Source organism: Anabrus simplex, chromosome 4 (assembly GCF_040414725.1).
Source record: "Anabrus simplex isolate iqAnaSimp1 chromosome 4, ASM4041472v1, whole genome shotgun sequence".
NCBI classification, from domain to species: domain Eukaryota; kingdom Metazoa; phylum Arthropoda; class Insecta; order Orthoptera; family Tettigoniidae; genus Anabrus; species Anabrus simplex.
In genome coordinates this window covers 364,543,193-364,564,271 of record NC_090268.1, presented here as the reverse complement: position 1 = coordinate 364,564,271, position 21,079 = coordinate 364,543,193, and the positions used below count along the sequence as shown (strand labels likewise).

The 21,079-nt window shown below is 38.7% G+C and overlaps 1 protein-coding gene across 2 annotated transcripts in view; it reads left to right on the top strand.

Annotated features, from left to right (window-relative positions):
* The first annotated feature begins 986 nt into the window (after positions 1-986).
* LOC136871997 (uncharacterized) overlaps positions 987-21,079 on the top strand; it is a 176,424-nt gene continuing 156,331 nt past the window's right edge. Inside the window, exon 1 of one of the 2 annotated variants that reach the window (XM_067145787.2) lies at positions 987-1,029. In XM_067145787.2, coding sequence (XP_067001888.1) covers positions 1,015-1,029 — 15 coding nt within the window. In that variant the 5' untranslated portion in view covers positions 987-1,014. Of the gene's footprint in view, positions 6,008-21,079 lie in introns of both variants that reach the window. The other variant, XR_010859854.2, reaches the window with a different exon arrangement.

Genomic DNA, 21,079 nt, shown 5'->3' with positions numbered 1-21,079 from the left:
ATTCCCTAGGTCTTATATATCAGAACACATATGTTATGAACTTGTATAATCCCCCTGATAACTACATCTCTTTTGCCCAATGATTCAAATTTTTTAATCAGTTTCCACCTGATACCCAACTGTTGTTTTTGGGAGATGTCAATATGCATCATACTCAGTGGGGAGCCCCGCTCAACACCTCCAAAGGCACACAGTTCTTACATGCTGTAACTCAACATAATCTCTTGCTTCTGAACGATGGTTCCCCTACCAGGCTCACTCCTCCTGGTTCGTTGCCTAGTGCAGTCGATCTATCACTTTGCCGCAACTCTATTGCCTCTATAACCACGTGGCGGGTACTCAGTGACACTCATACAAGTGATCACTTTCCTATCCTCATTACTTATGGCCACGGGTATATTACTAAAAACCCACTTAACGACCGTTATATCGCTCCGCTACGTTCCATGAAACAGTTCAATGCTTCGTGCTTTAACTCCTACATGGTAACCCAATTGGAGACCTTCCCTGTAACAGAATTCTCCTATCACTCACTTCTCAAAATAATAACACAGTATCTGGACCTATACCATCCTTTTACACCACCATCAAACTCCATGACAACTGGTGCCTCTAAATTAAAGTGGTGGGACAGTGAATGTCACCAAGTAATCCTTAAACGCAAGAGACTCTTCAAAATTTATCACGACCACTCTAGCGTGAAGATTAGTATACCTTGTGTCCCTGTGCTTTTCCTATATCTCCTTGTCTTGTATACGTATTTCCTCACTCTCAGTTTTCTAGGTGATACGTCTTTTCCTGAACTACTTCAAGTGCTTTGAACCCATTTTGTGAGTCCGCTGCATGGTCTACTTCCCTCAATCTTCAAGTACTTCGTACTCAGAAAACATTGTAAACTGCATTGGTGTACTACTTGTGTGCGCGTGTAGAACTAGTACAAATATAATACAGTATTGTGTCTGGGTGAAATAACGAGCCCAAATCAACTTCACGAACAGAACAGAGTACCCTGATATGTTGGAAATGCGGGTTTGTTTTGGTTTGTTGTTATCATATGTAGTCGGTGTAATTTCATTAAATTTGACGATAAATGTTAGTTTATTTGTAGAATATAATGTGCGAGTGTATTTATATGAGTTAGTGGACACTTGAAATCTGCAGTCATGCGCAGTAATGTGAGAATATGTTTGTTTTGGTAGTGTCGTGAACCAGGTTTAAGTCTAACTATGGTAATGCCTTTGATACGACTATTCTTAAGTTTTCTACGGAATGAAACATGAAGAGAGAAATTGATTAGGAATATATATCGTGATTATTTTGAAGTCGATGACGAAACTGTAGAGTGCATACATTATTTTGAGAATACGTCTGAGGTTGGGGAAGTCTTTTCTCCAATTCCAAACGGTGTACCTATTCGTGTTCCTCAAAAAATATTACTTTAAATGGAATATAATTGATATTCTGTCATTCTCTATGTGCTTTAAAGTGTCGAGTGATTTAGATACAAGTGAATTTTACAATAACCTGTGGTTGCCTGCAGAAATATTTGACTGAATCTTGGATTACAGTATAACAAAACTGTGTGACAAGTGGAGCAGTTTGTATACTGTTCGACAGAAGAAATAGTGACTTGGAGGGCTTGGCTCGGTTTGTAATGCAGGGTTTAACACTACCATTACTTACTGCGATTCATGCTGTGGTTATGTGTTATCAAGCAGACTACACCGAACTGAAGCTCGTTCATGTAGTTAAATATCAATGTTTAGAGTCAATACAGATTTTGATTTCATGTTCTTTGGGTAAAAACCTATTATATCTATAGGCCTAGTGTCGGAACGTTTCATTACTAAGGTTACCATCATTGTGTGAAGTGTTGCTATGCCGTATGTCAAGATTATGTTAGCATTACTAGAGCCTTTCATTGGTGTAACATAATCCATTCAGTTGTATTTGGGCTGAGTGGCTCAGGCAGTTAAGGCGCTGGCCTTCTGACTCCAAGTTGGTAGGTTTGATCCTGGCTCAGTGCAGTGGTATTTAAAGATGCTGAAATTCATCAGCCTCATGTCAGTGGATTGACTGGTACGTTAAAGAACTACTCCTGGATTATTTCCGGCACTTTGGCATCTCAGAAAACCGTAAAAAATTAGTTAGTGGGACATAAAGCCAATTACATTATTTCGGGTGTATTTCCTTTTTATTGGGTGCTGAATATAAGTAATTGTCCACCACTTCAAAACTAAGGCAACAAATTATATTTCATAGTTCTCATGAGAGTGAATAAATTGAGGAATCACGCACCTTACGTTATTTTGAAACATTCAAAATGATGTTATAAATATAATTTTAATAGTTTTATCATGTATTTTCATTTATCCAGGGAAGTGAAATCTAAGAGAAAACGTTACTTACTTATATTGCGCTTATTCATTGTAACTTATATCCATGCACATTGTGCACAGTTAAAAATTTATTACTATAATTGAATAGACTTTTAGATATAAATGGCTCGAATACCATGGAAGGAAGAATGATCATGACCATTAAGTCACTCACTACAAAAAAAAACTGTCAGTGAGATTGTCTTCCGAGAATACCAATATCTGTCGTACACCTTTTCACACAGTTCACAAACACAATCTAAATCTGGTTGGTGGAAGATTTTTATTTTGCAAACCTTGTAGTGGAAACCAATGGTGAAAACCATGGATGGTGAAACAGGTCACAGTGTGATGGAGTTCATATAATGTTCCCCTTTATTGACCATGATCTTCTATGATCCTTGTTGAGGAACCTTCTGAAGCTCATTCCTAAAAACACTTTCTAACAACTTCTTTGCTAGTAGTGGAATGGATCAGTGGATGTTTCTGATAGGGGTGTTTGGAGCACTATGAATCAGAGGCTCCAGGCGTAATATTGCCAAGTCGGTGGTTTCGTAGTTATATCTGATGTTTTTAGAACCATGGGTAGCTACAAAATTTTACCATCAGCTGCCAGCTATTTATTAGGTTTCAACACTAGAAAGACGGAGGGGTCACTTTTTACCCTTTTATGAATTCAACACTCCGCTGTTTTTATAATATCTAAGATTTCGTTCACACTGTGTGACGTTTCGTCACTTAGGCTTTATTTGAAATTTGGATGCCCCAGCCCTAACACCTTGGCCCCTATAATTCACTTACCCTAGAAGGACGGTCATTTTTTACCCATATTAGGTTTTACAAGAACTCGCATCGTATTTCCATAACTTTGCTTCTAATTTGTTTCCTATGCGTGATGCCAACTGTTAGCTTCTTCACCCACTCCACTCCATCTATTACCTTCACCTATTTACCCCCTCCCCACTCCACCAACGTGAGTCAAGGTTAGAACAAACCAGCCATCCTGCCAACGAGCTAGAAAGAGGACTATAGAGTGGCTAACATGGTTGCTACAGTGCTCTGGGTGGTGCCAAGGCGAAATAGCGACTCCATAGTTTAAGCGCCATTCATATAATTTCTCCGCATACGGTGCGATACTTCTAATAGATTAGATCGAAGAAAATATGCTCTCTACGTGTGTGGCATGCAATTGCATAAATTGTAGAGAAAACACGAAGAATAAATATCATATTTTAGATAAGATTCTTTTTTTACTAAAGTACACAGTTTTGGGCGATTAGCAGAATTACGTTGCCTATGTAGCACAATCCAGCACGTGTACATTAGGCCTACTTTTATTTTCTTGTATTTGGTATTTGAAGGTGCTCAGATAGGTTACCTTTGTGTCAGTAGATTTACCGGCCCGTAAGGGAACTCCACCGGGGCTCCGGCACTTCAGCTTCTCCGAAAACCGTACTAAGTAGTCGGTAGGACGAAAAACCAATACCACTATTTATTATTACATTGTATCCTACAGAGCACATTTCCCCAGCATTTTGAAAATAAATATAAAGTGAACAACGATGTTACAAGACGCCTGCTGTCCAACGCCACACCTACAATATTTAGAATTTCCTAGTCACCTCATCCCCTTTGCCAACGATACGGAGTAATATGAGGACTTTCAGTCCTACATCACCACTACTACCGAGCGAGTTGGCTACGTGGTTCGCGGTATATAGCTCTTAGCTTGCATTCGGGATATAGTGAGTTCTAATCCCACTGCCGACAGCACTGATAGCTGGTTTTCCATGGTTCCCATTTTCACATCAGGCAAATACGGGGGCTGCTGTGCCTTAATGCCACTGACACTTCCTTCGCAGTCCTAGCCTTTTCCTATCCCATCGTAGCTATAAGGCGTGTCTGAGTGGGTGCTACATAAGGCAAATAAAAAATCGGCGTTACCATAATCTTCTTCCAAAGATAATCGAAGTGAATTATTCAGGAAAGTTAACTTATGTGATTTAAGATCATTATCACAAGAAGAACTGTTCTCTTTTTTAGCAATTATTTCAAATTGTTTATCCTACAAATTCTTGTTATTTTTGATTATTATTATTATTATTATTATTATTATTATTATTATTATTATTATTATTATTATTATTATTAAGGGATACTTTGTTACACCATTGTTCACTTCAAACCTTGTACCCCACGGCTCTAGAATACTTATTTTTCGTAAATTATTATTAGTTTTACGCCCTATTAACTACTTTTTCGGATAAGCCGAGGTGCCGGAATGTTGTCCCGCAGGAGTTCTGAGGGATTTGAGCACCTAAATACTATCGTACTGAGCCAGGATCTAACCTGCCAAGTTGTTTAGTGTCCGGCTTCTTGGCTGAATGATCAGCATGCTGGCCTTTGGTTCAGAGGGCACCAGATTCGACCGGGTTGAGCATTTTAACCGGGTAGTCGACAGTTAATTCCTCTGGATCCGGGACTGGATAACCTTCTTCATCTACACACAACAGAACATTCTACAAACCACTACAGAAGCACGCAATAGTAAATACATCACTCCACCTAGGGTTGGCGTCGTCAGGAAGGGAAGCCGGCGTAAAATTAGGCTAAACCCATACAAAATGCCAATTCCAGGTAAATGGAAAGATATCAGTATTTATTATTATTATTATTATTATTATTATTATTATTATTATTATTATTATTAAAGTTATATGAATTATTTCTCGATGTTGTTATATTGCTTTGCTCAAGGTTTTCTGTTCTATATTTTCATTCCCTGTAAGTGGGTCTAAATTTTTGGCAATGTCTTGTGATTTGTTTTGTAATTCGGACTAGTGGAAATGCGCTAATTTTCTTTCTTTATACAATATGTAAGTACGTAGCCTGTATCTTGTATTTTTTAATGTCCTTTTAAACAGACATTGCGCATATTTGAGTGCTTCCCTAATAAAGAAAACTGTGAAACGGTATTTATTCCCGCAGCCTCTGTACTTGCTTCATCACAAGCCCACTCGATTTGGTCGCTTACAATATGGCGGACGTGGCTTTCAAGTAGATTCAAATATGGCGGTCCAATAGCCACTCTATAGTCCTCTTTCTAGCTCATTGCATCCTGCCATTCGTAGTAAGGAGCTTGTGAAACTTGTATTATAAACAGTTTGTTGTAGTTTGTTTATTGAGCTGTTTGTTGTAGTGGTTTTGAGAATGATTCCTTAAATATGGAGCACAGAAGTTGTTTGAGACCGGATGATATAATAGTTTTTGTCCAGGAACTAAATGAAGGTGACTCTGGGGACGAGTCAGGTCCAGCATCACATGGAAAACTAAATACAGTTAAAGGGTGCTCTGCTGTGTACTCCTGCCAACCTCATGTTACACTACCTTCTGCCGGTCTTATTTTGCACTAACTGACCGCAATCCTGGACAATCAGCTGACTCTCCCGCTCACCTGACGTCAACTCTATGTCTCACAACTTCTAGTATGAACTTTAAGACCATATAAATACTCGTCATCGGGCCTATCTCGCCAAGTTGAACGAGAGGCCGTTCCCGCTGGATGTGCAAGCACATAACTATTGAACAGAACTGGCTCTCAGCTCCCATCGACTGCTGGTGTTCTTCAGGTGAGACATAGAGATCATATTATGTAAAACATCATTTCATTCATCTTTCTAAATGGTGAGGGAGTTGGGAGAGTCACAAACTTATAGGGCACTAAATTCCATTCTGTGTTCTTGGGGTACGGATCTTTAAAGCAAGCTTGGACATATTATCGGCACACTTTATCTTGGTGCATTTGTGTACGGGGGTGGGGGGTAAGGAGGGAGCTGTCCCGGTCCCAGTAGTGCTGCCAACTGTATGAAAATAAAATCTGCATTGAATGGAGAATATGATCGATCGATATGAAGCTTCTAAACCGTTATTATCTTAAGCCAACAACTGTGTCACATACACATTATATAACATTATATAACATTTCTCGATGCGAATCTTGTTCCTAGCATGAATTCTTTAGTTTGGCTTTGCTGTGTAAACAACAGTACTAGTACGTAAAGTGTACGCCAGATGTCACACAACGATGCTTAAGCAATTCATAGTTTGTGTTGCCAGTACGAAACTCGAAGATTGCCAAGGTCGACCGATTCAGCACTAGGTGTAAATGCACCAAGATAAAGTGTACCGATAATACACGTTCCAGCGTATTCAAACTACTTCTACCCTTCAAATATATTCTATCTTCATGTGCCTGCAGTTATTACTATGCATCTGATCAGAACATTTTTCTTATTGGTCGTGTATCTCAGTTTCCCTCATTCCCCTCCCGTCTCTACCCCGTATCTTGTTTAAAATTTTGTATGATTAATGATTGTATGATATATGGTACATAGACAACAGACTTGTATATGAATTTAGCTACCGTTGTCTAACTGTTTTGATTAATCTTACTGTTGATCTTTTCGAATAGGGTTGCTTGTTTACTTAAATTTATATGCTCTTTATGCTATTTTTTTTTAAATGTACATTTGCCTGATAGATTATACTTTGTAATGATTTTGGCATTAGCCTGTGTACATGTAGGGATCTGGATCAACTATTTAAACTATTTACACTAAACATCACTTTTGAAATTTGTCTCTAATTATCATTCGAATTATGTTATTCTTTTGTACCCTGCTGGTCGGTAATGTACACATATATATTTATTCAAGTAAAGGTTGTTGTTATCACTATCGAAACTATCTTTTCCTTTAATTGTACACATGTTACCACCCTTTTATGTTCCAATCCCTCTGGGCTTGTTTTCCACTGCGCTTAACAGTGTTTTATTATTATTATTTATGTTAAACCTGTACTCTGTCATCAAACTCAAACTTTGCCCTAAAGCAGAGTACCACATGTTAGCAGAGTGCAACAGTGCATTACAAGTGCATAGAGGCTCTTCATGGATGAATTTATCCTCAAAAAGTTTTTTTTTTTTTTTTCATCACTGCAGCTGGCTGAAAAGCTGAAATCCCAGGGAACCAGTCTTCTTGGTACAATAAATCGGGTAAGAGGGGAGGTTCTGCTGGAGGTGAAAACTTTCTGATCACTAGTTCTAAAAAGTAACAATATAACTTTCGAGTATTTATCAAGGCAAGGTCTGTAAGAATGTACATGTGCTCAGTTCACTTCATCTAGATGTCCAGATAGGAACAGACAGAAAGAAGAAACCCGACACCGTAACATATTACAACGATACAAGTATGGAGTCGACCTAATGGCCAAAAAGTATACTGTCAAGCCAGCTGCAAGTAGGTGGCCGTTACACACATTCATTAATGTTCTAGAATTAGCAGGAATAAACGAATGGGTGTTGTACAAATAGGTTACAAATAGGCTATCAAGATCTCGCAAAGAAACTTTCTCCTACAACTTGCTGAGGAATTTAGTGCAGCAAATACCCAGAGTAGAAAAAAAAGGACCGATACTGCAGACGATGTGATAGTGATATTGAACATTAATCTGGCCAAAAAACATAGGAAATGCCAAATGCGCAACAAATGCAAGAAGGACATGAAAGGTGGGCACGAGTGTAAGGCACGCAGAAAGGTTGTCTGGAAGAGATGTGTTGGAAAAATGAAGATCGTCACCTCTGCAGAATGTCTGGAAGCTTTGAGGTTGATGATATACTCATTCATAGACATACTGTAATTCATCAAGTGCTCTTCAGACCACTGAACAATGTGCTTAGTATGGATACATAGCTTCATGAAAATAGAAAACTAATTACACAAGAGACTTTAATTTTGTATCCATAAAATATATGATTGTGACTTTTAGTTGATTTTACATCCATTTATAACTGAATTTTTTATATGACTGTATGGTTTAGAACATACTATTTAATATAATATTCAATCAGGAAGATCATTGATATTTATTTTCACTGTAGAAAATATATCCCAACATCTTTATTCACAAATAATAGAATAAAACTTATATATCACTCGAGGGTCACTTTTGACCCCTCCGTTTTAGTAGGTGGTACGACTCATTCCATCCTTCTAGTGTTAATCATTTTGGCATAGACGAATTCAATACATACGATTTCAATGTTTGTGTATTGTTTCTACAAAGGTAAGATTATCATTTATATATCATTTGTAGGCCTAGATGATTGTTAATTATGAACATGGGTATGGTTCCTTCTGGTGGATATTTACAAGTCAGGGAAATGAAAGAGAATCATCCAGTGCTCCATGCCACCTCTTATGAAGTACGAGGCTGAAGAAGATGATTCTGATCAGAATATTTTGTTATGTGCACAGTAATAGACTTACTCTCCATAATTTACATATAGTCTATAAACAGTTTTCTTATTAGTTCTTAAAATTATTTTAATACAAATTACAGTTTCAATAATTACAATTAAAAACAGTTTTGGCATTTTTTTACATTTAATTTTAGTGGGTTTTTTAAAGTTTGTGCAGTGGTGAAAGGAATTTTGTGTTGGCAACACTTCCCATGAGGTTGGCGGGGGTAGGGGTATTGATTTCTGGTTTCCCATGGATTTGACCAATGTGATGTCACTGGGCAGACATGGTACTTGACTCTAGCTTTGAAATATAGGCCAGAATTCTACAGCACGGGTGCGATGATCGATAGAACCTGGACGTCAGCAAACTTCGAGATGAGACATGTACTAACGAGACTATCTGTGTACGGCTTCCATCATAACCTCTGCAAAAACAAGGTGTACCACAATCCGATGAAAACTTGCATATGCCAACTGTGTGAAAAGACGTGTGATTGTTACCACAAATGGTAATACTAAATTCCCATGAAGGGAATTAGATATTTTTCCACCAATAGAGCCTGAAAAGCCATACATCCAATTTTTGATTTGATCGGGACCACATCGAGCTGTGTACAAAGCGAACAAAAACCATAAGTGAATACGCAAAACTAAGTATTAATAGAAATAATATTTAAATTATTTCTTTTGTTGTACTATGCACATTTGTGCGCACTTCCAATATATATAAATATAGGTTGCATTCAGTTCTTCCTCGATAACTATCTTGTACGTTATACTTGTGGTTGTGACAGGCCCAGGGATTTGTACCTCAAAACGTGGGTAAGTTTTTACAGCTACAGCAATTAGATGTCAGACTTTTAACCTGTTTCCTGAATAGTTTATATTGCTTTGTATGCAAACAGTGTACAGTGTAATAAGTATCCCTGTTAGAAAAGAAAAAGCATTTCAACTCTGTGGGTGCTAGTACAGGGTTTTCCTAACTGCCCGTGCACGGCTGAGCCAAGACCAACCGGCCGGCTGCTGGCTGGCTTGCTTGCTTCCCCCCACAACTGCAGTCCTAGCTGGCTGGCTAGCTCGCTTCCTATCCTGCACTCCCCAAGCTTTCAATTCATGACCTTGTGAATAAGTTTCAGACTGCTGGTTCATTGCTCAACCAGAAACACACACAAAGACGTACAGTGTTAACAGAAGGAAAATTTGACAAAATTGGCGCACAACTTCAACGTTGGCCACGAAAATCACTACCAAAATTAGCACAGTAAGTTGGGTTTTTCTGTAACATCTGCACATACAGCAATAAAACGATAAAAATCAAACCTTACAAATGCACATATGTTCAAACCAGCTGATACCACAGCACATGTGCATTATTGCGAGAGGTTTTTGTCATCAGCCAGTCAAACTTTGTTTGCCCGGTATAATGCCTGTTTAGCTGTGAAAAGACAACATTTCCAGCATTTGCTATGAGATTTAGGTTCTTATACTGTATATGGATATTTACAGATTTAAGAAGCAGTTGAAGAGATAAAAGAATGGCTGAGAGAGTCAGATGTAAGGACTATGGATGTGAGTGGGAACTAAGGAAAATGAGAGAAGAGAGAGCAAGTTTGAGGGAGATAATTACCGGTAGACTTGTAGTGAGGGACAGGAATGAAGATAGGCCTCTCTCAGTCAACGTATAGGATACAGTAGGTAGGCAAAGGAAGGGGAGGCAGGGAGTCAGGCAGTGGGCCAGGAGAGGAATCGGTAGATCAGCAGAGGGAAGTATTACAGAGGAGAGGCAGGACAAGAGGAAAGGAACCAGTAGAGAAAGGGAAATGTAGAGGATAGGAAGAGGGAGGCGGAATAGGGTAATGAGAGGGACAAAAGGGAGGAGGAAGTGGGTTTTGCAGGCATCAAGGAAGTTAAGGGTGACAAAGAGAGGAAGGGAACAAATGAGGAAGGTGGGTTTGGGGCTCTAGTCATGGATGACTCAAATGTCGGACTTGTGGAGAGGGGACCAGGGTAGAGTGTTATCCAGGAATTAGGTTATGGCAGATGTTGAGGAAAATAGGAGGTTAAGGAGAAGGTGGTAATTTTCCACATTTGTACGAATAACGTAAGGCAAGCAGGAATAGGTACTAATATAGTTGGGGATGTGTGGAATCTGGTTACAGCAGCACAGAAAAAGTTTAAGGAAACAGAGATTGTTATCAGTGGGATACTGTGTAAGAGGGATACTGACTGGAGGGTAATTGGGGATTTAAACAAGATTATGGGATGGGTATGTGATAAATTGGCAGTGATTTGTTGATCCTAATGGGTGGGTAAGAGATGGGGATCTACTCTCAGATGGCCATCGCTTGAACCATAGTGGTACGTATAAGTTAGGAAGTTTGTTTACAAGCGTTATAGGGAGATACATTCAGCGAAACACGGTGGACTAGGGAGCGGTGATAAAAGTACAGGGATCTGGAAGTCATGTATGGCTAACAAATGAAGAAGTTCTCAAGAGAGCTGAAGAAACCATCAGTCTAGAGAAAATGATCGCAAAAAGATGTAGTTGGACAGGTCATTTACTCCGGCATTCATCATGGTGCACCACACTGCTTGAAGGGAAACTGGAAGGAAAGACTAGAAGAGGACGACCTAGAGCAGGGTTCCTCGATGGCATTAAAGGGCGACGTCCATATCAACTAATCAAGCAGCTGGCTCAGGAGAGAAGGTCGTTGGACGAGGACAATCATGCTACCCACCAACCATTAGGTTGAGGAGAATGAGAGAGAGATACTTTCCAGATAGTGAAATAGGAGTTGAATCATGGCTGAGAAATGATACAATGGATGTAGGCATTTTCTCACAAACCTGGAGTGTTTAACGTAGATATAGGATAGGAATGGTAGGAGGGAGTGAAAGAGGAATTTGCAAGCTATGAAAAAAGTGAAGATAACAAACATGAAATTCTAGGTGTAAGGCTTGTCTCTAAATATAATATGCAACTTGATGTTTTTGGAGTGTACAGACCTGAAAATGGTGGTGCAGATGCTGATTCAGAATTATTAGCTAATCATCTATGTGGGAAACAATATGGAAAGGAACACAATTGTAGCGGATGATTTCAATTTACTAAATGTCAGTTGGGAAGGTAATGCGAACAACAGGAAGCGTGACCAACAAATGGCAGGACAGCTGAAGGGCAATTGAATCAAAAAGTGATGGAACCAACTAGAGGGAAGAATATTCTGGACGTGATGCTGGAAAAAACCAGATGACCTCTTTAGAGAAACTGAAGTAATAGATGGTATTAGTGATCATAAAGCTGTTGTTGTAGTTAAAAATAAATGTGATAGAAAGGATCATAAAAGTATTGGGCAGTACTATATGGCTGATAAGACAGGCATGAGGGAGTTTTTAAACAGTAATTATGATCAGTGGAAAATGGTAATTAAAAATGTAAACAGTCTGTGGGATGGGTTTAAAGCAATTGCTGAGGAATATGTAAACAGGTATGTATCTTTAAAGGTGGTAAGGAATGGTAAAAACCTGCTATATAATAACAGAGAATAAATAGACTAGGAAGGAGGTGCAGGTTGGAAAGAAATAGAGTTAGAAATGGCTGTGGAAGTAAGGAGAAATTGGAGGAACTTACTAGGAAATTGAATCTAGCAAAGAAGTCAGCTAAGGAATATATGATGGCAAGCATAATTGGCAATCATACAAATTTCAGTGAAAAATGGAAGGGTATAGGTACTTTAAGGCAGAAACAGGTTCCAAGAAAGACATTTCAGGAAGCATTAATGAACAAAAGGAGTGTATGTGAGGATCTACAGAAGGCAGAAGTAATTAATTTGTCACCAGTATGTAAAGACTGCACTTTACCCCCGTGGGTGGTGGCGGTAGAATAACACACACGGTATCTCTTGCCTGTTAGAAGAGGTGACTAAATGGGGCCCCGGGGGCTCTGAACTTGGGAGTATAGGTTGACGACCATAGGGCCCTTAGCTGAGTCCCGGCATTGCTTCCACTTACTTGTGCCAGGTTTCGCCCTTTCATTATCCTATCCAACCTCCCTTGTTTAACTCTTGCTCTTTTCTGACCCCGACACTATTAGAACATTCGAGGCCTAGGGAGTTTTTAATTTTTAGGACCTTCGTGGCCCTTGTCTTTCCTTGGCAGGTATCTTCATTTTCTGAAGTGCCGGATCCCATCTTTTCTCTCTGATTAGTGTTATATACAAGATGGTTGCCCAATTGTACTTCCTCTTAAAACATTAATCACTACCACCACCACCACTTCGTACGACGTGTTCCTCAGGGCAGTGTTATCGGACCTTTATGTTTTCTTATATATATATAAATGATATGAGTAAAGGAGTGGAATCGGAGGTAAGGCTTTTTGCGGATGATGTTATTCTCTATAGAGTGATAAATAAGTTACAAGATTGTGAGCAACTGCAACGTGACCTCGAAAATGTTGTGAGATGGACAGCAGGCAATGGTATGTTGATAAACGGGGCTAAAAGTCAGGTTGTGAGTTTCACAAATAGGAAAAGTCCTCTCAGTTTTAATTACTGCGTTGATGGGGTGAAAGTTCCTTTTGGGGATCATTGTAAGTATCTAGGTGTTAATATAAGGAAAGATCTTCACTGGGGTAATCACATAAATGGGATTGTAAATAAAGGGTACCAATCTCTGCACATGGTTATGAGGGTGTTTAGGGGTTGTAGTAAGGATGTAAAGGAGAGTGCATATAAGTCTCTGGCAGGACCCCAACTAGAGTATGGTTCCAGTGTATGGGACCCTCACCAGGATTACCTGATTCAAGAACTGGAAAAAATCCAAAGAAAAGCAGCTCGATTTGTTCTGGGTGATTTCCGACAAAAGAGTAGCGTTACAAAAATGTTGCAATGTTTGGGTTGGGAAAAATTGAGAGAAAGAAGAAGAGCTGCTCGACTAAGTGGTATGTGATTGAAATAATAACATTAAGTTATTTATTAGACCACCTAATCAATACAAAATCGTCTTGGATGATTTACATAAATTTGTTAGCTAATAGTGGTACATGTTTCGCCTTCCCTGAAGGCATCATCAGCCATAGTCTTAACCTTAAATTAAAAATAAGCGTCTAAATAACATGTAGTAATGAAATGAATTTTAAAATCTTGAAGAGATTTGAAGTAAAATAACATTAAAAATAACAATGATGGTTTGAAAATACAATGTGATGAGATATAATAGTGGAAGTATTAACAAAATTAACATTAGAAGGCTGCTAAAATAAGTACAATGGATAAAACAACAGATTGTTATACAACAAGTAGTAAGATTGCATAAAAGTAAAGTTGATAGTCTGGCGGTTATAATTAGACGATGGCGAAAAATCGTATATAATCAAAGTAAAGAAGAGAGAATAAAAGTCAAAGTAAGTCGAGAGATCCGAAGTTAATCATGATCATGAAGATACAAAACGAAAGTCAGATGCATATGGTGAAGTTGTAGAACACGTTGAGGATATGAAGTTGGTGAATAGAAGTTGAAGTACAGTTTCAAATAGGATCACTATGGACCATCTCAAAATTTGAAGTGATGTTCAAATGTTGTAAATTGTGAGTTTGTAGATATTCTAGTTGAAAAAGCATATAAAAGTGAAATCATTTGACGGTGACAAAGATAGCTTGTAACATTATGAGTTAGAAGTATTTGCAACAGTAGACTTCTTGCTACGTGTCATGTTCCGAGCTGTCAGCGGAGAGATGGCGTGGAATGACATTAGTAGACGAATAGGTTTGAATGGCGTTTATAAAAGTAGGAAAGATCACAGTATGAAGATAAAGTTGGAATTCAAGAGGACAAACTGGGGCAAATATTCATTTATAGGAAGGGGAGTTATGGAGTGGAATAATTTACCAAGGGAGATGTTCAATAAATTTCCAGTTTCTTTGAAATCATTTCGGAAAAGGCTAGGAAAGCAACAGATAACGAATCTGCCACCTGGGCGACTGCCCTAAATGCAGATCAGTATTGATTGATTGATTGATTGATTGATTGACAACAAAGGCACTTATAATAAAATACATAATTTGAATACTAGAAAAGCAGCAGGAATTGATAAGATTTCTGGGGGTACTGGTATACTAAAGACAATGGGTTGTGATATACAAGTACTTATTTGATTACTGTTTGCATGAAGGAGCTATACCACATGAATTGAGAGTGGCTGTATATAAAGGGAAAGGTTGTAGACATAAAGCCGGAAATTTCAGGCCAGTCACTTTGACATGTGTTGCTTGTAAGCTTTGGGAAAGCATTCTTTCTCACTATATTAGACATGTTTGCAAAATTAATAACTGGTTGAATAAAAGGCAGTTAGGGTTTAGACTTGGTAGAAAGGAGACGAGCTGCTCGACTAAGTGGTATGTTCTGAGCTGTCAGTGGAGAGATGGCGTGGGAGGACATCAGTAGTCGAATAAGTTTGGATGGTGTCTTTAAAAGTAGGAAAGATCACAATATGAAGATGAAGTTGGAATTCAAAAGGACAAATTGGGGCAAATATTCATTTATAGGAAGGGGAATTAGGGATTGGAATAACTTACCAAGGGAGATGTTCAATAAATTTCCAATTTCTTTGCAATCATTTAAGAAAAGGCTATGAAAACAACAGATAGGGAATCTGCCACCTGAGCGACTGCCCTAAATGCAGATCAGTAGTGATTGATTGATTGATTGATTGATTGATTGATTGATTGATTGATTGATTGATTGATTGATTGATTGATTGATTGATTGATTGATTGATTGAAAAGTTATTTCACTGAAGCTCAACTTGTAGGATTCCAGCAAGATATAGCAGATATCTTGGTTTCAGGAGGTCAAATGGACTGTATTATGATTGACATATCTAAGGCAGGGTAGATCATTGGAGACTACTGGTAAAAATGAGTGCAGTGGAACTAGACAAAATAGTGACTGAATGGGTGGCTATATTTCTAGAAAATAGAATGCACCTATCTTTATCTGATCCTGTAATCATTAAGAGGAAAATTCCTCAAGGTAGCATTACTGGACCTATATGTTTTCTTATATGTACACATGTAAATGATATGAGAAAAGAACTGGAATTAGACATGAGGCTTTTTGCGGATAATGTTATTCCGTATAGAGTAATAAATAAGTTACAAAATTTTGAGCAACTGCAAAAAGACCTCGACAATGTTGTGAGATGAACAGCAGGCCATGGTATGATGATAAACAGGGTTAAAAGTCAGGTTGTGAGTTTCACAAATAGGAAAAGTCCTCTCAGTTTTAATTACTGCATTGATGGAATGAAAGTTCCTTATGGGGATGGCTGTAAGTTCCTAGGTGTTAATATAAGGAGATCTTCATTGGGGGTAATCGCATAAATGGGATTGTAAATAAAGGATACAGATCTAAGCATATGGTTATGAGGGTATTGAGAGATAGTAATCTGGATGTAAAGGAGACTGCACATAAGTCTTTGGTAAGACCCCAAGTAGAGTATGGTTCCAGTGTATGGGACCCTCACCAGGATTACTTGATTCAGGAACCAGAAAAAATTCATAGAAAAACAGCTCAATTTGTTCTGCGTAATTTTTAACAAAATAGTACTGTACATTGCAGAAATGTTGCAAAGTTTGGGCTGGGAAGACTTGGAAGAGAGGAGATGAGGTACTTGACTAAGTGGTAAGTATTACAAGTTACAAACTTCATAATTGTTCTGTATTGACTGTGATATATATTAAAATAAAAGAGTTGAGGTTTTCCACCTTTTCAGTACAATTCTAATCACATTTGGTGATTAAATTACATTATCAAAATTAGCAGTACATATTTTGTCCCATGGGTGACATCTTCAGCTGCTTGTTAATAGTTTACATTAAAGTAGATAAAACAGACATTAACAGGTAGTACAGAATAGTCAGAAAAATTTAAAATTCCTAAAGCTTAACATGCATGCATTGAGTACACTTGAAATAAAAATCTGGTGCATAGAACTAATGAGCAGAGTTTTAAGAATGGAAAAACACCATTCATTTCCTCATGTTACATTAAAAGTACACTTTAAAAAAATCTTTCCTTAAGGTGAAATTGTCCTTGCATTTGGTTAATACGAACCCATTATTCATGATATTCTTCCTGACAACACATATACAGCGTGAAGTGTGTATACAATTGTTAGAGGATTTTTTTTCTTAATTTGAAAATAATAACTCTGTATCTTGCGCCATTGTCATTTTTTCAGCCGCTGAAGTTAGTGTATCAGATCGCTTTGCAGGCAAATTCAAATGGGCTTTGGGAGGCCTGCACGTGGCTTAAGACCAGCGTGAGAGCCATGCCGCGAAATCAGCATCAAACAGAAACTTATGGCTGGTTTCAGTCGGTGCACCATAGCGTACTTGCTGTGGTAAGATCCTGTCAGCTCGGAGGTCCGTGTTCAAATACCTCCCCTGTCAAAGTTATTTTCTTCGATGGGTGCACTCAAGCCAGTCTTATGCCACGTAGAGATTTAGCAACACCGCCTCGCAAAACCCATTTGAATTCTCCCGTGAAGCGATCTGAATGGCTAACGTCATCGGGTGTTAAAATATTAGCGGCGCAAGATACTGAATTATTTTTTCAAATTATTTAACAGTATCAACCCTCTAACGCTCATATATCTGGTTCATGTTGTTTTCGACCACCCTGTATACTTGTGAAACTCCTCAAAGTCGAAGGAAAAACATCCACACTGGATTATTACATGTACTCTTTTCTTGGAAATTACCATTAAAAAAAGAAAACAAAAAAAAAACATGCTGCTTTCCTTTGGATCTGTTCTGTTTCTCTTGTAAAGTAATCCTAGTGTGGGTCTCATACAGTGGAACCATACTGTAATTGGGTCTTGCCAGAGACTTACATGCCCTCTCCTTTACATTCTTACTACAAGCGTTAACGATGCATCCTTGTCACACCAGATGCCAGACATTATCTTCTATCAATCAATCACTATCAGTCTCTACTGATCTTCATTTAAGGCAGTCACCCAGGTGGCAGATTTCTCTTATCTGTTTTTTTCTTAGCCTTTTCTTAAATGATTGCAAAGAAATTGGAAATTTATTGAACATCTCTCTTGGTAAGTTATTCCAATTCTGAAATCCCCCTATGATTAGACACCAGCTTTTGGACAGAGTGTTGCTCACCCGTATTTTTGTTTTATAGGTATTCACATGAGGGCAACATTACACATAACTGCTAACAATCCTGGATAGGAATAATTGATGCTGTTCATGAGCTAACAAAAAATGAGCAAGCAAAGAAGCACATAATGGCTACTGACTGTTTTTTTTTTTTTTTTTTTTTTTTTTTTTTAAAGTGGTCCGTACATACACACACCCAACTTCAGAACCTGTACCATGGAGTGCAAATATCACACTATGGTTGGCTGGTCGCAGTTTGCCAATTATTTGTTTGACTGATATGAATCATCGTAAAACAGCATGTTGAGATCCACATCCAAGCCGGTTGGTTTTCCTAAATGTGGACAGTAATTCAGCTTATTTACTATTACTATTGTCCTTCCACACCACATCTTCACTGACAGTTCAAAACATACTGCTTAGTCAAGCAGTCTTCCTAGCCTGAACGAATCATGCTGCTTTCCTTTGGATCTTTTTCAGCTCTGGAATCAGGTAACCCTGGTAATGGTCCCATATACTGGAACAGTACTGTAACTGAGGTCTTCCCAGGCACTAACATGCCCTTTCCTTTACATCCTTATTACAAACTCCTAAATACCCTCATACCCATATGAAGAGATCTGTAACCTGTATTTACAACCATACTGAGTAAGCTGGCCATACAGCTTGTGTTACATAGCTGTGAAGCATTCAGGAGATAGTGGGTTTGAATCCCATTTTTGGCAGCCTTAGAAGTGTAAATTAAAAGAGCTTTCCAGTCTGTCGAACACACAAGTTTAATATATATCATCATCTTCAGTTTCCAGCTGTTGGCCGGGTCTGCTTGGAACATAAGCCTCTCCATCTCCTCTTGTCTTCCTACCACTTCTCCGTAGTCACTCTTGTCCAGTCCTCTCATCTTCTCTCTACACACTCTTCCACTCCTTTTATCCACCTGTCTCTTGGTCTTCCTCTTGGCCGTTTACCTGTTATCTCCATATCATGCATCCTCCTCGGTATCCTTTCCTCTGTCATTCTCTTCATGTGTCCATACCATCTAAGTTTAGATGCCTCTATCCTATTCTGACGAATCTTCAGTTAAATTAATAAACTTCATTTTTGTCCTTATTGAACCAAGATTACAACTTTTATTATAATTTGGGTCAACCTTATTCAGTACATAAAAATTGTTGCGTAGATTTAATTACAACATATATTTCAAACAGTACTAGTTTCGACGCCCGTCTGCGTCATCATCAGCTTATAGAAGTTTGTCCAGCTTATCATTCCTTGTTTCCTTGAAAGCGAGTTAATATCCATCACTGGCTTGCTAGGCCTGTCATGACTTCACCAGAGCTCCGTTAGCTGCCATCTTTTTCAGGATTCCTGTAGGGCCTTCACAGCTACCGTAGTGGTCTCGGGACCCACACAGTCCCCACTGTAGCTCACCCCCACAGGCTATTCCCTACTTGATGACGTTGCCCATCTCCCACGACGTGGACGAGGGGTTGAACTTGTGGGAGACAAGTTCAATATATATATTACACTATAACATACCTGTAAAAAAAACATACCATTAAACTTGGAATAAAAATACACACTATTAAACCAAGAATGTCATGTTTTGTTCTTAAACAACATGGAGAACCGTAAATAGAATACAGGCAAGTGAAATTAAATTTCTGAGAAGCAGGATAGGAGTGACAAGATGGGATAAGATGAGAAATGAGAAGGTTCGAGATATAGTAAAAGAAGAGCCACTACAGAATAACGGATGTAACAGACGACCCTGGCGAGGAACAGGATTACGAATTGGCACACTTGAAAGTAGAAGGGAAGGAAAGGAAGCCCCCTGAGGACTGGAAAAAGGGGGTAATCATACCCATTTTAAAGAAGGTGATAGAAAAGATTTTAAGAACTATAGGGGAGTCACATTGATATGCTACTGTGCAAAGGTGTTTGAGAGGATTCTGGGGAATAGAATCAGAAAGAGGGTGGAAGAAAAGTTAAGAGAAGAGCAGTATGGTTTCAGATCAGGAAGGTCCACAGTAGACTTTATATTCGCAGTAAGACAACCACCGATATCATCATCATCAGTTTTCCACTCCAGTTGCCCGGGTGTGGTTTACGAGCACTCTCCACTTCTGTCTGTCCATGTACCACTCTTCTCTCAAGACGACATCCCAGCTGATTCCTCTTGTTCCTATGTCCTCTTTCACTTGGTCCAGCCACCTCTTCCTAGGTCTTCCTACCAGTCCTTTTCCGGCCACGACTGTGTGTAGCCATTGTTTTGCTGTCCTTCCATCGTCCATTCGTTTGACATGGCCAAACCATTTCAAACGGGCCCTTGTCACTTTTTCATTCAGGGATGGGTACACACCAGCTTGCTCCCTTATTCTTTCATTCCTTACCCTGTCCCTTTTTGTCTTCTGTACCATAGTTCGTAGGAACTTCATTTCTGCGGCTTGTAGTTTGCTGTACACTTGTTGGGTTGTTGTGCAGGTTTCTAGGCCATATGTTATTATGGGGGTGAAGTATGATTGGAATAGAATCTGCATTGATCTTAAGGGAACTTGTTCGTTCCAGAGGAGGTTCCGAACTTGATGGTAAAACTGAGCTGATTTTTGAATGCGGTTGTTAATCTCATGCTGTATTCTGTTATCACTTGAAATGATGCACCCAAGATATTTATATTGGTCTACTGTTTCCAGTTGTGTACCTTCCAGCATTATTTTTCCTTTCTTCTTCTGCCTGTTGACAGACATAGTAACAGTTTTCGATTTATTTATTGTTAATCCGTGTGCTTTCAAATGTTCATTCCAGGTGTTCAGCCTCTCTTGGACTTCCTTCTCTGTATTTCCGCAAATTACTACATCATCTGCAAATACAAATGCATTGATGTCCATATTGTTCTTCTGCTTAATTTCTTTCATGACTTCATCCATGACAGTGATAAAAAGTAATGGTGAAAGGGTACTGCCTTGTTGCACTCCTTTAGTGGTTTGGAACCAATCAGAATTACCGTTTCCTATCTGTACGCAACTGCAGCAGTCTTCGTAAAGCATTTTAACTTTCTGGATAAGCCCTTTGGGTACATTCTTCTTTCTTAAACATTCCCATATAGTCTTCCTTGGAACACTATCAAATGCTTTTTCGAGATCCAAAAACACTAGTGTTAAGTCTTTGCCCTTCTCCCAGTGCTTTTCTAACAGTATTCTAAGTGAAAATATGAGATCGGTAGTGGAT